Genomic DNA, 16,355 nt, shown 5'->3' with positions numbered 1-16,355 from the left:
TTATATAAAATTCTCACTCAATATTGCATTGATCCGACTGACAATATTGGATTGAAATAAATGCGAGTCCAAATTTGATGTTTTTATATAAACACACTAAATGTCGCAGCCAGCTGAGCAGCCGCAAAGTGCAAACAACACTGCAGATGTGTGTGTTCAACACACACTTCCATGTTTATTGTTCCACAGAATTGGAGTGTTAGCCTCCAGTTGACTGATATATGCCTCGCCACTTCCGTGGCTCCCCGAACGAGCCAATCGGAGGCAGGCGCAGCCACCCAAACGTGTCCCTGTGTGCAGTCACTGAGTGAACGCCGTGTCATATCTTCCTTACAATGTCAATACAGACGCTTTCCTCGGTTCCCAGCATGCTTGCTCCGAGTTCCCCGTTGCATGGGGAGATTTTTATTTCTCCATTCAATATTTGAATTGGCTAACCCAGCTAGTCCCTTTGCCAAGAAAATCTATTAGAAATGTGAAAAACAAGATATGAGAAATCACGGCCTAGGAATTGCTGAACTTTCGCAGAACGCTCCCGACATTTTCAACACATAAAGCGCATCTGACTTCCTTTGGAACATTGTCCCCGTTTCGATGGAGCGGAGAAGTCGGTCTATTGTACGGCGGGGTGATTTTAATGACAAAACAGGAAGTGATTTTTCGGAACAATTCCTCGAATTGTTTAACAGTGACAGCCGGAGCGATTATAGGAAGGTTAGAGAGTCCATTTAGATCAAGTCGCGTTTGTTTGCGGAAGCATATTCCACCCATCGGCTGAGTGACTAATATTACCGACTATCATCACGGTAAGCTTAAATGACCCAATTCGGTGATAGTGGAGTCAAAGTGCAGACGGAAAAAGGAGTAGGAGGGAAGGAAAAAAGTGACGAAAACAATTTAGATCAGGGAGAAGAGGCCAAACTGGACACTGCCATCTCCATATTGTAAACAGTTTACTCTTCACATCCTAAATCCCAACCCCTTCACTCAAACTTACACACCGCAAAGTGGGACGCACGCCTGCTATGAAATATCACCAAAATATGTCCGTTACAACCCCTTGAAATCATTCCCAGCGGTTTTCTTGTTGGTTTTACTTCGTCCTCAGCATAATCGCTATGAAAATCAAGCCATAGTGTAATTTGTTAGCGGAGTATTATGTGCTTGTCTCAGCACACGCTTCAAATCCCAAATAATGCTGAAAGTAGCTTTTAAATAACGTTTTTGCACACGTGTCATTTGCTGTGGCCGTGTCTGTGTATTTAGAATCTTTTTTCTGTTTTGCCACACGCTTACCACAAAAGCCACACCAGACACAGCGGCACAGTCAGGGCCCCTCTGGTTTGCATTTGCTATCTGGGAGGTGTAGCAGAGTGCAGGGAATATAAGGAGTGCTGAAATGAAGGTACTTTAGTCTGAAGTAAGCAAGAAAATTTGAAAAAAAATGGTCTGCTGTATTACTTGTAGATTCAAGTATAAACTTATTTGTAACCGTGCATGCATTTTGGATAGCAGCGAATATGAAGCTTCAAATTTGCTTCATGAACAAGAAATGGTAAGTCAGTGTACTTTCAACTCAAAAAGTACCATCTAGAGGAGTCAATGTAAATGTGCTGGTTCATGAAGCACATTTGAAGCTTCATTTGCCCATCATCAGTATTGGAACAAAAAACAAAAGGTTGTACCTAATTTGGTAGTATGAAAAGAACAAAAAGCTGTATGTAAATGGATTCACATAATTTTATTAAATGTAAAAATGTTTTTTTTCAATTTTCCGTCAATACAAAGGGTATCCCACATTAAATGCTTAGTGCTATATATTACAGTATATTATAAAAAAACACACACACAATGCTACACAAAGGGTGAAAAGGTATTTTCAAAATATTCTTCAATACAGAATCTATCATCCCAAACCCATCTTGCACTGGTCAAGGTCAAAGGTAAAGATGGGAAAAAAAAAAAATCAACAGTCATCCTCAGCATCATCATTTTCACTCTGCACGTTTTGATGCATCCGCTCCAGAATTCGATGTATACTGCTGAAGCTGGGCCGATCGGATGGATGCGTGCTCCAACAAAGCCTCATAAGATTATACAGTTCCAGAGGGCAGTTCTCAGGGCAGGAAAGGATATGACCATCTCTGACATAGTAAATGACTTCCTCATGTCCCATGCCATAATACGGCTGCATACCGTGGGAGAAGATTTCCCATAAGACAACGCCGTAGGCCCAAACATCTGATTCGGTGGTGTAACGGTTATAGAAAATTGACTCTGGGGGCATCCAGCGAATGGGTATGGCGTCGTTTTCATTGGCTTTGTAGTAATCGGCTGAGTAGATGTTTCTGGAGAGACCAAAGTCTGCAATCTTCACCACCATTTCCTCCCCGACGAGGCAATTTCTCGTGGCGAGGTCCCGGTGGACAAACTTGCGTTCCGATAGGTAGGCCATCCCCGCGGCGATCTGTTTGGATACGGACAGTTGCTCGGGGCAAGTGAGGGACCCCGCTTCCATTTCTGAAGAGAAACTGCGACCGGATACGCTGGCGCGGCTGAGCGTTCGCACGGATCGAGTCGGGGAACGACGACGCAGGAACTCGTTGAGGTCGCCTTGGGCCATGTACTCAAACATCAGGCACATGGGTTTACCCACGGCGCATACGCCTGCGGAATGAAAGCATACAGACTTTGTATAGTTCGCTTTTTTGATCATTTGAGCTCTGCGATTTCCCACCACGGAGGTTTGCGAGAACAAACAGGGACACTCACCCACATAAGCACATTAGTGATGTCATTAATCTCACCGACTGAAGTTATTTTCTCTTCTACGGTATATCACAGAATGGTTTCATTCACGGGGAAAAGGTAAATAAACATTAGGTGTAGACATAAACACAGACAAAACCATCTGTGATGTGGGTCCCTTCACAAATAAACGCAGAGCATAGTGGATCTACAGTTTTGCATTAATAGCTCAGTGACTGTAAATGCAGCCAATTTATAAATTATCCTTCTGTTCTTCTGGGACTCTCATTAACTTGGAGGAAATGCAGGAATTTAAAAGAATTTAAAAATGTCTGCAGCATTCTTGGTACACTAATGATAATAATAATAATAATGATGATAATAATAATAATAATATAATCATTATAATAATCATCATTATTATTATTATTATTATCATTATTATTATATATCATAATTATATAAAATCATCATTATTATAATAATATCTATTATTAAAAATAATAATGACATTTTGGAAATGTTCCTTATAAAACACGATTAAAAAATTAAAAAAAGTTATAAAACATATTGAGACATTGAACAGTTGGACACATGAATTAAAGTGAAAGAGAGCAAACATTTTAACTGAACAAATCAATGCCGCTGTGAGCGTGTGCATCTAAAGTGCTAAAAGTATAATTATGCAGTCATTTCTTGCTTTTTGGAATAAAAGCCTACTGAATAATTGATCAAGTCATCCCCTTGTTGATTTCTAATAGCCTAATTGTTTATCACTGGTGGATTTAGTCTGGAGTATATTGATCCATAGAAGTTAGTATTCACATTGGTATTGAAGTAAAAACAAACAAAGCAAGTATTAGAGTAATCATTCTTCTCTCGAGAACATTTATTCCTCCTACTTTGAGTTTCCCAAGATCTGGTTTTGCATTTAGCCTTCTGCCCTCCTTTTAAGTGAATACTCTGGCGTTCAGTCCCACAATGAGAAATCCTGGTGTGAATTCTTACCTAGAAGTCGCACGATGTTGGAATGGTCAAACTCCGCCATGAGTGCTGCCTCCCTCTGGAAATCATTTTGCATGTCTGCTGAGGCTTCTTCCTTGAGCATCTTCACAGCAACCATTGTGAAAGGTTCCATCGGTAGCAACCCTGGCGCTCTGCACCAATTACAGACTATGTGATCACTCAAATATGCAAGAACTTCTAGAACAACATTGATTGTTAAGAAGACCAAAAATCTGGTCAGGTTTTGTTTGTCACTGCAGTCTCCATTGATCTCAATCTTACCTTGCTTGGAAAACTCGCCCAAAGGCTCCCTCTCCAATATCTCGAACATATTGGATATTATTCCTGGGGTACTCAAGAGCCAGCAATTTGGAATTGAGAAGCAAAGGAACCCGTTGGTACATAGGGTTGGGGTGCAGTCGGTCCAGTATGAGCTCTGAAGGAAGCGTCGACATTGTTGGCGTCTCCATCGCCCTGCACGGGATGAGTTAGTCGGGAACATATTTTGGAGTCAGGAACATTTTTGTTTTTTTCTACCGCTTTTGTTGTCTCCAATGTTTTCTCCGCCGGCGACATGCGAGAATCACGATGGTGAGGAAGATGGCGGTAGCAACTACGGTCAGGATGATAATGATGACAGACATGGAGTATGCTGGAGATGATGCCGTCGTGGGAGGGAGGTGATGAGGCCCCGCTGGATCTTGCTTAGCAACTGACACATAGCCTAAATAAAATTAAGAATAATAAATATAATAAATAATGAAAAAAATTGAAAAAATTAAATAAATAAATAAATAAATAAATAAAATATTTATGAGAGTTACCTGATCCTGTGCCCGCTTCCCCACACTGTGGTACGGCGCAATACTCCCAGCGTACGTTGGAATTTGATGTGTAGCACCACGGCTTGTCGCTGATTCCTGCCGGGTTCCTACAGTTGTTATCCGAGTTTTTTAACTCTGGAATAGCATCCACGGACAAGCGGTGCTGGTGAGGAGCCTATGAGAAACAGAAAGGGTAAACAGACTACTTATCCAATTGTTACGATCCGAGGGAAATTGGCATTATCATATATTTATTTTCTTTCATGTTTGATTAGTCTAGCGACTCAAATGAAAAAGAGTCCGTATGGGTTTCATAAGACTTAAGAACACACACAAAACAGGTTCAGAGAGCAACTTAAGTGGACCTTTGGAGATCTCGTTGGAGCCACTGGGGAAGGTTATGTTTTGATAACGGCACAGGTTGTCGAAGTTTTCCAAAGGGCCAACTTAAATATTGAACATATGGCGCTTTGATGCGGCGTGAACGATAGTTAAATATATTACCATTATAAAGCCAAAAAGTGCATTGGCTGCAATAGCTGAATGAACCCGAGTGAAGTTTGCCAAAACTGCTAAATCATCGTTATACAGAACTAAAAACCTGCAATAAAAAAAACACATTGAATGCTTGGTCATTGAGGAATTGCGGCATCTAAAAAATTGATTATTTCACCCACCCCTCATCGAATATTATGACGAATCCCAAAAAAATTGCAGACAGATGTAAAACATGACCTCAGAACGTGTCACTGCATGACTCGGGTGACAAGGGGATGAAGGATTGTGAAACGTAATTGGCAGTCGTTTCAGTACTGCAAGGGGAAAAATTTGGGCTACTCCTTAGAAACTCAAAAGAAACACACACGCAACATTGGAATCACACGGTGTGAAGACCATAAATACAAAATTGCGTCGTGACAACCATACAAGCGTACGATAACATGTAAGAACGTCTGTGAGTGTGTGTTTGTGTGTTGTAGGTGCAAGATTTGCGTGTGAAAGCTAATTACTTCCAGAGACAGGAAGTGACAGGACAAGACCCTCCCTCTCGGCGCACACACACATTCACACACGCACACACACTGCACAGGAGAGAAGTAAGAGTTCATCCAAAGAGACTATTTTTACCCAGCAAAGCCATAAAAACATAAAGCAGCTTTTAGCCCATTGGGAGTGTTTGTACATTACACACTTTCTTTTCCGGGAAAGAGCCAGATAGAAAACACAGACGCCGCACACAAATCAGTCTGATGACTCAGATTGGACTAAATTGATTTTAAAGCTTGTTATAAATGTGATACTTTGTATCACTGGATGACAGTTGGGAGTATTTCCATATACCATCTCGGCGGTATTGCAAAAGAGTTTTACGTCAAAATGTCCACTCGGAATGTGAGAAGTATTTTTGTACGTAGCATAAAATGCATCTTCCATCCTGGATTGATTACATACGATTTGAGTATTTTTACTAGAGTACACACACTTGCAAATGAGTACCTGTTGGTCCCACGGCTGACAGGGTATCCCTGACCTTGTCACGTTGACGCTACCCTGGTAAAAACGCCCTCTGTCACGGTAACATGTTGCTGTTGATACACAAAAAGTTGTTATTTAAAGTGGTTCATTTTTCCGATTGAATAATATTCGCATAGCCGCACTTACTTGTCATTTGATCTTTCTTGATGTCTGGAATAAAGAAAAATTGAATTGATAATGTCGAATAGGGATGTTCCACTGCGAGTATTGAAAGCTTGCATAGCCTTTGATACCGATACCAAGTACCGATACCACTAGTATTTTTTTTACAGATAGAAAAAAATGACGGATAATTCTCATATCATTTCTGATTTCGATTCTTGACTCGATTTGAGTCCTGATTACAAATCGGCCACTAGAGGGCAGCAGCTACAATTTCAACTGTCATTTTCCAGGCTGCACATGATGAGATGTTTTCATGACTGACAACAACTTACCTACAAAAGGAACACGAGTGCAGCCATCGGGGTCTGAATGGAGACTCGGTAAAGTTGGACATTTGGGCAACAACAAACGGGGTGTGTTGGAGTCTGCGGCGGGACCAAAGAGTCCAGGCTGGACGGACATGCTCCCTTCTAGTATCGCCCATTCCTTATGACAATACAGCTCCTTCACTGCAAAGCAATGCTCCCTGTAGTAAAAACCCAACGACGATTATAAATCATATTAAGAATAATTAGGAAGATAAAGCGGCTACCTGCAAACAGCTTTGGGCGCAGGTCCCAAGCCTGATGGATTACAATCGGGGAAGGCGCTATGACAGAGGAGTGAACGCACTGCAGGGCCACAGAGTTTCCCGAGTCCTTCGAACTCAGTCCACCAGCTCTGAATCAAGTACTCTTGCATGTCCTCGGGGTCAGACATGGAAGTGTTGAAGAAAACAAGGGAATCTTCCCGTAAAATTGCTCGACACACATCCCCGCGATACGCGCTGCAGAATCCCGCTACGCCCTTGTAGAGTCTGTTAAGAAATCCAAAGGACACATAAAGTCAGTGATCTATTTCATTCCATTATCAGAATTAGAAATAATCTTTGCAGACGAGTAATTCAAACACCTAAAAGACATTTTTAAAATTTTTGGGCTATTTCTACATTGAGATGATTCTGAACTGCTTGTCCAGCAGTGCTCACTTTTCTTCTCATCTTGTATCTTACAAACTCCAGATGCGGCCTCCTGGGGAGTCTGGTTAGTTTTGAAATCAAAGCATTAACGTAAAGCTAAAAGACGTAAATCTAACAATTCCCACCATGACCGTTATCTCACTAATACCTTTGCCATGACTGTGTCTGAATCCAATGTCCAGATGTGGCAATACATTAGCAGACTGATCACATGACACCCCTTTATTCCTATTTCCAAAACATATTAGCTAAGACAAATACAATTGCCAAAACAAAATCTGCAAATATTTCTCCGACTATTAAAGAGAAGAATAAGTCTGACCTTAGCCCAAAAAAATATTCCTCCTCATTTTCTTCACGCTGTCTGCACTTTGACTGTCCACATGTGGTAATTGTGGTCATGTTGCGGTTTAGCGCACTTCACATTCAACTCACAACCATATGCTGACAACGAGCGGATGGATCGCTGTCAATATGTCAATATTACTACTGATAGACAGAAAAAAGTGGATTGGAATCATATTCCTAAACCTTTAGACTTACCTCCATTCTATAGGAAAGTGGCAAAATCCACAAAATGTTGGTTGAAGGAGAACCAGCATGGAAAGAAGAGGAAGGAAAGACAAAAGAGGCATTTAGTCTTGCCTGGAAGAGAAAATAAAAAATGATCCTCATCTAGTAAAGATCTGTGGAAGACTATTGGCCAATGTGTGTGGTCTTTAAGGTGACTGTAACAAATGGTCTGGGAGGGGGGGGAAAAAAAATAAACAACTGAAGCCATGTCGAGCAGCTAACATAACACAAGCTTGCGAGTTAAGAAGTGGACGCTCCTCGGATAAATCCATCAATGAATTCAAAGATCCAAGTGAAGAATTTAATAGTCACCTGCGACAGTCACTCTGGCCGTGGCTTTGACGGTGTTGGCCCCGGCGCTGTGTCTGTTTGAGGCCAAGCACGTGTAAAGAGCCGGCTTGTTCACCGTCACCCTTAGAACGGACAAAACCACTTCTCCGACCAAGGTCTCATCGACTGAAGCGCCAGAGATCTTGAAATGGGTCAACAAATGATTTTACTTGATGCATCCTGTTCTGTAGATGAGCTTCAGCCAACATGGCTGCAATCACTTAAATTAACAGGCTGCCGGGAAATATTTTAACACATGCACGCTCAGACACACAAACCATATTTACAAGCATTTCTGGCAAGTCATAAGTTTTTTTTAACAAGCACCCAAGTCTGCCAAAACATTATAATAATGTCTATGTCTGCCCACAATTCCACAATTAATTGCTTGCTGGCAAACATGATTTTTTTTTTGGGGGTTGTAAACCTAAACTATGCTCAAATGAGATTACGATTGACAGTGGAGAATGAATCATTTCTTTCAATTGCACTTCAGTCAACAAAAAAACTAACTTGTAAAATCTTTCAGAGAAATATTCCACAATATCTGAGCCCATCATTGTTTTGGCTCGGAATGCTCTACCACATTTGCATTTCATCATAATTCTAGTGCAAACTTGATATGTATACGATTAAGACATTGAAATTTGCATGACTTTGTGAATTACTTTCCAATGGTTACAATGAGACGGTCATTAAAAAGTGAATATATTCACTCACATAAAAGTGAGGCTTTAAAACAAGTTGCGACCAGCATGTGTCAATGTGTTAAAATTGGAAATGGGGTTCAAACCAGCAGACGGGTTTACCGCATTAGTCTGGAGCCCCGTGCAGTACACTCACTGTATTCCCATTTTCTAACCAGGTGATGGTGGGAATTGGATTTCCAGTGGCGTTACACTCCAAAGATATTTGGCTGCCATATGCGACTCTTTTCTCCTTGGGAACTCTCAGGATTCGCGCTGGAGCTGCACGTGTCATAGATAGACCACACGTACAATTAAAAAAAAAAATAGGACAAATTATATATCTGCCTCACAATTTAGAATTGGCATTTTGGCGTTAATTAGTAATGGGCAAATGAAGCTTCAATTGTGCTTCATGAATCAGCGGCCGACTTGCCGATCGTTTTCCACTTTATTTTAACCGACAGTACCATTTAGGTGTCCAAAAATACAACTGGTTCATGAAACAAATTTGAAGCTTCATTCTCCCCATGCTTGTGTGGGTTTGAACACTTACCTTGAACTTCAATGGTCACAGGCTTCGAAAATGCCAAACCAAAGCTATTTCTCGCCACACATCGATACTGCCCCGCGTCTTCCTTCTGGATATAATTGATCTTGAGTGCGCCGTAGTCCAGAATATTAACACGATCACTGACCTGTGAGAGGTTAACATTCGCATAATTACACCCCAAAGACAAAAATAGGGAACGTTGAATTTTTACCTTAATGAGCTCATCGTCTTTGAGCCAGGTGATATCTGGTTTTGGGTTACCGAGGGTAACGCAGGGTAATACTGCTTTGGATTCCACCAAAAGAGTCACATTTGTAGGATGGCGCTTGATTTGTGGCTCTGGTTAAAAAAAAAAGGACATTTATTTCAAGGGGTACTAAAAAAGTTCTCCTATCGTTGTGCCATCATAGCAGACATACTCATTTTTAACTGCAGCGCTCCACAGCTCTTGGCTGGCTCTCCAATTCCGTTACTGGCAAGGCAACAGTACTCTCCATTGTCATTCTCTCTTACATGAGGAATGAGAAGCATTTGTCCCTGTTCGCGTGTAAGGTACCTGGAGTCGTAGTACCTGATAGGACAGAAAAGGGGAAAAAAAATGAAGGTGCTAGACTGCTAATGATAATATTTGGGATTCTGCTGTGTGGAATTAGTAGACTGGTTCAAGTCCTGAATTCTCCAAGCACCCGTTTCCCAGGAAACATTATTTCCTTTGAAGAACCAAAATATTGTAGTATGTCCGCGAATCCCGTGAGATGGCTGTCAAGTGTTTGTAATGAAAAGCAACAACCATATGTGCATAAAAGGATTCCGCCACATGTTCAGGGATAAACACAGAATGGCCATGACGAACGCACGGACATCAACAGAAAACGTTTGAATTGCTAACGTGACAAGTGACTGTCATTTGATTTGTCTCTTGGATTTTGAAACTTATCAAGATGTTTGAACTTACATTATCGGCTGGTTATTTTTGGTCCATGTGATGTCTGCTGACGGTCGAGATTCGACCTCACAGATGAAGGTCGCATTGTGATCCAGGAGTACATCCACAGTCTCCAATAATGTGACAATACGAGGTGCTAGAAAAAAGAGGAAGCAAATTCTTCACTATTAATGATGTAATTGTTATTTGATTTCAAATAAAATAAAAACAAATAGAAAAAATAAAAATAAAGAATAAATAAATAATGTATATAGCTTTGTGGTCATTTACAATCTACCCTGCAGGAGTTTTTCATTTTTGATACATAATTAGTTGCCTTTGACACTGTCATGCAACACAGAGCAGATTTGTTTTTGTGGCAGAGAATCAGATGTGATCTTATGAGGAACATGCTTGTTGTGTTCAAACAATCACGCAAAAGAACTGAAATGAATCAGCGAGTGCAGATTTCAAGTCATCTTAGCAATGTTCGCTCACACTCTTTTGCAATTATCCGTCGTCAAAGGAGCCAACAAAAAGTTCTTTTACCAGACACATTGATTTGATTTGTGGCATTCTTTCAGTCAGAAACATGAAGCTTGGATGGAAGTTATTCATCACAACTAAACTGTAAAATCATGTTAGCATTTTTAGCCATTTGAAACTGCTTGGATTTTTTGTTGTCGTCTGCACAATGTTGGTCGATAAACACTTTCCGTCTTGCCCTTGCGGGATGTGCTGATCGGCAGGTGATCTCAGGGTGACAAACATGCATTGGAAGCCTTCAGATAGCAAGCATAGTGCAGCCAAAGAACACCAAACCTTTGTTTTCATTATTGTGCAGTGATAATCAAGCAAACTAAATGCAATCACCAAGTACGGTGCAGCTATGAACTTGCCAACCACATTTGCTTCCAAAGTCACATTAAAAAACATCCAACAAATGTTGGCTCCGCTTACCTCTCTGGATACCATTACTCAAGCTGACCAAAACCAGAAGAGAGATAATCTCCAAAACGAAAATGACTCCAACAGTTTTCATTCTGGAAATGAGCCACCCGGGCCCAGTTTGCTCTGTTCCTAAACCTGCGTTTTATATTCCCATCCCTTCTAGTTTCTCCGGCGTGACCGTTAGTAGTCAGGCGGCCATGCTTTCCTAGTGACCAGCTCACCCAACGTGTGTTGAAAATGATGAGTGACAGCTGCAGCTGCTTGCTAACCTCACATGCAGAGTTTGGAGCCTACACGCAAAAGCTCCAAAGGCTTCGGTGTTGCAGAACCACGCCGCTGTTTAGAAGATTGACTCATGAAGTCAGAACAGAAACTTTGCAATTGTGGGGACAAGAAGATAAAGTGACATATGATGAGAATGACAATCATTTATACTTGCATATATGTTTTATTTTGTATATATGTTGCAGGAGGTCTTAGTGTCCACCTGTTGCCTGCAGGAATTTATGCTGAGATTTATTTTCGGAAAGGAATGTCACGTCATTGGCTTTTCATTCTTCTTACTTCACATGTCGTCAACTATTGTTGTACCTTTTTAAGAGATTAGTCAGACTCGTTTTGCACATTGCTGAGATACAGCTTTTCCAGTTTTGTGTCATAGTGACAAATATTTACCTGATAATATACTGCTGGTATTATGATAATATTGGTGCCTGAGGCTTCTTATAAATATTGGTATGTAGTAGCAGGCTACTGAGAACAAATGGTCCTCACAATGCCCTCTAAGGTCAAAACATGTTTTGAATTGTTCAACCACTGGGTGGTGCTGCAGTGTTATTTTTAACAATCCTGTTGTTTCTGTTTTACAATGTGGAGACTTGAATGGCAGGAAATGACTTTATGATGCATTCTGTGTTCAAGTCGTAAAAGAAGTATGAACTTATATGAATATTGTGCAAATAAGTATATATTTCAATGCAATGTATACATATTTTAATCATGCAAAGCAACACACACGCACAGTCCACCAAAAAAGCAAGTCGGGTTAGTGGTGCCCTACCTTCAGCCCTACCTTTCTTCCCTTTCTCCTCCTCCAATGATTAACCAACTGCTGCATTTTGATACCTGAGCTCCTCATGTGCTGCACTCTGTACCTATCAAAACACACACGGTAGAAGACGTCAAACATGAAAGTCATTGTGAGGATAAATTGATCGTCAGGTAGGACATATTTTTTTTGGTATCACACACCTGTTTTTTTGTCTCTTTATATAAAAAGTACTGCACAGGTCATTTACATACACAGCTTGTTTTGGTTTCGGTTTAGAATCAGTTCTACTTTGAAATAAACAGGTGATTCCCCCAGATGGATGTTCAAGATGAGATTCTGTCATTCCTTTTATTCTTATATTATGTCAAATTAAAACGAGTGAGGAATAATATGAGCAACTTGTGAGAAGAAAGATGATAGGGGTGGGGCAAAGAAACTGGGTGTGTCTCCTTATACTTGACCTCCTTTCCTGCTTTACAACTCCACACAGCAAACACCTTTTATTTCACTTTGGAAAATATTCCAGCTGCCAATATGTGATCAGGAATCATTTTGCTTTGTAGTATAAATTACTATACCTGGCCATTAAAAATAACAATAGCTTTCTTCTTATGTTTACTGCCCTGTACTGGAATACATAAACATTGTTTTGCGTAAAGAACAAAATTTGACAATTGCTTTTTGATGTTTGTGACACACACATGCACACACAGACACACACTCAACGTAGGTGGGAACACCATGGGTGTGATATTTTTGTTCCAGGCCTTGGAACCTACTTGTTAAGACTTGACAGAGACCAAGTTCACTCTCACATCATCAACACAAACACAAGGGAGGGGGGGGGGGGGGGCTTTAAATTTATATCCTGTAATACAAATCAATTAACACATTTACTTTCTGTGTGCATTCTACTGGGTACAACAAATTATTTATTTAAAAAAAAAAATCTGACTTGAAGCTTTTCAGTTTGAACTGATACTCTTACTCCCTCTGCTGACACAATAGGGAAGTCAGTTCCAGTTCATATACAGCAGCACTATTATTAAATCAAGTTTACTGCAAAGGGAAAAGTAATGTTATTATTGTTATCCTCAAATGTTCTAATCCTAACCCTTATCTTCATTATTTAAGTCATTTTTTTGAATATGCCAAATATATATCAAAATCAGTTCCGCCTATTTAATCACAGAATTTTTCACCCATGAAAAAAATACTGTATTACCCAAACAAATCGGAATAATTATTTCTGTTCATAAATCTTTCCCACAGAATTTCATGCAAAACCAGATTTCCCCCCCCCCTCCCCATTAAAACCAAACAACAGCCCTTTTAAATGTTGCGTGAAATGCACAGTGTGAGTGAAGAAGTCAGCCAGATAGTTACTGGCGACAACTACCGAATACCTGGCATGTTTCTTAGCAGCAAACATGCCGAGACAGCACTGCACAGAAGCCAAACGGCTAAGATGTGTCACCAGTGAGAAAGGCAGAAAGAAAAAAAAGAAAAAGAAAAAGAGACAGCACTGGTGCGAACGATTCCAATGTTGCTGAAGGATAAACAGCGCACACTGTCATCACTGGTTACTGGGTGGAGTACTGTTATTAACTCTCTTCAAGAGAGAGTGACGGCTGGGACGGAGAGAGAGAGAAGAGAAGAGGATAAATATAACACTAGAACTACACAGAGAGAGAGTGAGACTGGGAAGAAATACTTGACACAAAGAGAACAAAGCAGAAGAAATCCAACAACGGAGTTGGGGGACATTAGATGAATCCAATGTGAGAATCAATCTATTTTTAGGAGCGTGTGACGTCCGCAGCGTTTTGATGTATGATTCTTTTTCCAAACTCATGTGGGGATTATTTTTTGTGCAGTAGTTGATGCCGTCCCGAGATGAATGAGGCAAGTCTTCCTCCGATCATCCAGGCTGGAGATGGGAGGACTCTGTCCAGGTGGGTTGACTCCTAGCAAACAATGGGGAATTTATTTTCAAGCTGACCTTTGGACTTTCTATCTTTTTTGTTTTTAGAGCAGAGTTTTTGTCGTTGATAAGCACCTACAACTGCTTTCTCAAGGATCAGGTTCAACTTCATCTCGGTTACTCCCAGGTAGAATTGATCTTCTATGCACGATGCTGATATATTCCTGACGCTATTGTTTGTTGATTCTAAATCAGCGCGATGATGATGAAGTGGTCGTCGAAGGATTCCTAAATATCTGTTGGGGAATCCGAAGACCTATTCGTCTGAAAATCCAGGATGAGAAACAAATGACACCTTTTGCTTCCCTGACCTCATCCGACCCGATCAGCCCAGTCAGCCCGCTTGAAAACAGAAGGTTGAGTAGATAAGAGCGTCAAATTGGCCTTCACGGCGCTTTGGGTTCAAGTCCACTTTTTCAAAAGTGCTTGTTGTGTTTTCATTGTTCAATGAAATGAACAAGCTTGTGTCTTTTTAGGGGCATGTCAAGATGGGGGGAATATGTCGACCTCCATCAAATAGATGAGATTGTTGGCACAGCACATGAAACAGAAATTAAAAATCCTCCACCAGGTTTACGATTTTTATTTAATTTAAATTTTTTATGATTTAGAACTACAGTCCGACCATTTTATGCGTGTATTCCAAAGCGCCTGTTTACGAGACCGCAACGCTGCGTCCTATGAGGCAGAAGAGCAACGAGCTGGAGTCTAATTTGTTCCGATGTATGAGCGATGCATCGTTAGTCAAGAGGAGAAATCGCCGAGGCAAGTCGGCGGCGCAAAGAGAGAGAGAGCGACAGCACCGCTTTTCTATCAATGGACATTTCTACAACTACAAGGTACGTCACTGGTCACAACATTACAAGGACACTAATGGTAAAAATGAAGCTTCATTATTGCTTCATGAACCAGTTTGTGTTTTTGTTTGGAATTTTTGTCCAGTTTTCTAATGAATATTGGTTTTGAGTGTTAGTAACCAAGGTCTGCAAGATTGCTCATCCATGTCTCACTATTTTGCTAGACATCCATCTTCACGCCTTCCTTCGGCACAGCCACCAAAGTCCGCATTACTAGTAGTATGACCACAAACCAAGTCATTGGACAGCTACTAAACAAATTCAAGGTGAGGCGGGAAGTGAAATCAAAATTCAGAAAAGCACTTCCTTCACGGACTTTTGATGAAATTCGATTTCCCATCACAGATTGAGAATAGCCCGCAGGAGTTTGCACTATACTGCGTTCACCAGAGTGGCGGTAAGATTTTTTTCGTCATACCGATGTTATGTCGAAAACTAAAATCCAAAAGTTCAACTCATGAAAGGCTTGAGTGCCTTTTTGTTGTGTGTAGAAAAGAGGAAGATGACCAATAGAGATCAACCGCTGTGGGAACGCATCCTACAAGGTCCCTCTGATGACACCATGAAGATATTTTTGATGGACATGGATGAAGAGGAAGTCAGCAATGATGTGAGTGTACCAAGTAAAAACATAGAGTAAAAATAAATCACTGATTTTTTTTTTTTTACCCCCCTTGATATAATCTCCAAGGTGGCTCAGTATTTGAACTTGGAGCTTCCCATCTTGGAGCAGGTTCTACTGAATTTGCGAGAAGAGGAGAACAAGGAGATACAAATGGTTATTAGCAAGTTAGTATCAGTTTTTTTTTTTTTAATGTGCACCTGTACTTAAATGTGTAATACTAGAAGAACTAATACTAGATATATTTTTCATATATGTGTGTGTATTTCTTCTAGGTATAAAAATCATCATCGAGTCCTGTCCCGTATGCTGAGCAATAAGATTTCACCTCACACTGAGACCAGTGTCTGACACTGAAAAGTGCATAGTGGAAAAAAATACAAGTTTTTTACTTTTTCACTGCATTAGAAATATTGCTAAAAACTAATAACAGCACTCTCAGTATGAGTTTAAGTTAAAAAAAAAATATTTCTTTAACTGCTTCCAAGAGGCTTGCGGTTATTAGAAAAAAAAAAAGTGGATGTAAAAAGTGATTTTTTGTACATTTTTGCATTTCTAACATAATAAAATGATTCCGACATACAACA

At 40.4% G+C, this 16,355-nt stretch overlaps 2 protein-coding genes across 5 annotated transcripts; one reads left to right on the top strand and one right to left on the bottom strand.

The window, feature by feature from the left end:
* Nucleotides 1-1,744: 1,744 nt before the first annotated feature.
* musk (muscle, skeletal, receptor tyrosine kinase) lies at nt 1,745-11,443 on the bottom strand. Its single transcript, XM_085925754.1, has 17 exons — nt 11,264-11,443; nt 10,334-10,460; nt 9,798-9,949; nt 9,590-9,717; nt 9,382-9,523; nt 8,983-9,107; nt 8,122-8,281; nt 7,780-7,786; nt 6,811-7,074; nt 6,551-6,744; nt 6,240-6,263; nt 6,075-6,163; nt 4,578-4,752; nt 4,291-4,477; nt 4,036-4,227; nt 3,757-3,905; nt 1,745-2,667 (listed from the first exon to the last, which is right to left on the bottom strand). Exons 1-17 carry the CDS (start codon nt 11,343-11,345, stop codon nt 1,967-1,969), a joined length of 2,898 nt encoding a protein of 965 aa, XP_085781880.1. The 5' UTR covers nt 11,346-11,443; the 3' UTR covers nt 1,745-1,966.
* A 903-nt stretch (nt 11,444-12,346) lies between these two features.
* rassf6 (Ras association domain family member 6) lies at nt 12,347-16,350 on the top strand. 4 transcript variants are annotated; one of them, XM_085925750.1, is made up of 11 exons: nt 12,347-12,475; nt 14,186-14,260; nt 14,338-14,416; nt 14,485-14,645; nt 14,766-14,860; nt 14,938-15,128; nt 15,311-15,412; nt 15,492-15,543; nt 15,638-15,756; nt 15,838-15,935; nt 16,044-16,350. In XM_085925750.1, exons 2-11 carry the CDS (start codon nt 14,202-14,204, stop codon nt 16,117-16,119), a joined length of 1,032 nt encoding a protein of 343 aa, XP_085781876.1. In that variant the 5' UTR covers nt 12,347-12,475; nt 14,186-14,201; the 3' UTR covers nt 16,120-16,350. The 4 variants fall into 4 exon arrangements, with proteins under 4 accessions (XP_085781876.1, XP_085781873.1, XP_085781877.1 ...); XM_085925747.1 differs by having other exon boundaries at nt 14,183-14,260; XM_085925751.1 differs by lacking the exon at nt 12,347-12,475 and adding an exon at nt 13,224-14,086.
* Nucleotides 16,351-16,355: the final 5 nt, after the last annotated feature.

This window comes from Syngnathus leptorhynchus, chromosome 12 (assembly GCF_054491065.1).
Source record: "Syngnathus leptorhynchus isolate UIUO chromosome 12, UIUO_Slep, whole genome shotgun sequence".
In the NCBI taxonomy this organism is placed as follows: domain Eukaryota; kingdom Metazoa; phylum Chordata; class Actinopteri; order Syngnathiformes; family Syngnathidae; genus Syngnathus; species Syngnathus leptorhynchus.
This window is presented reverse-complemented; position numbering and strand designations above follow the sequence as displayed.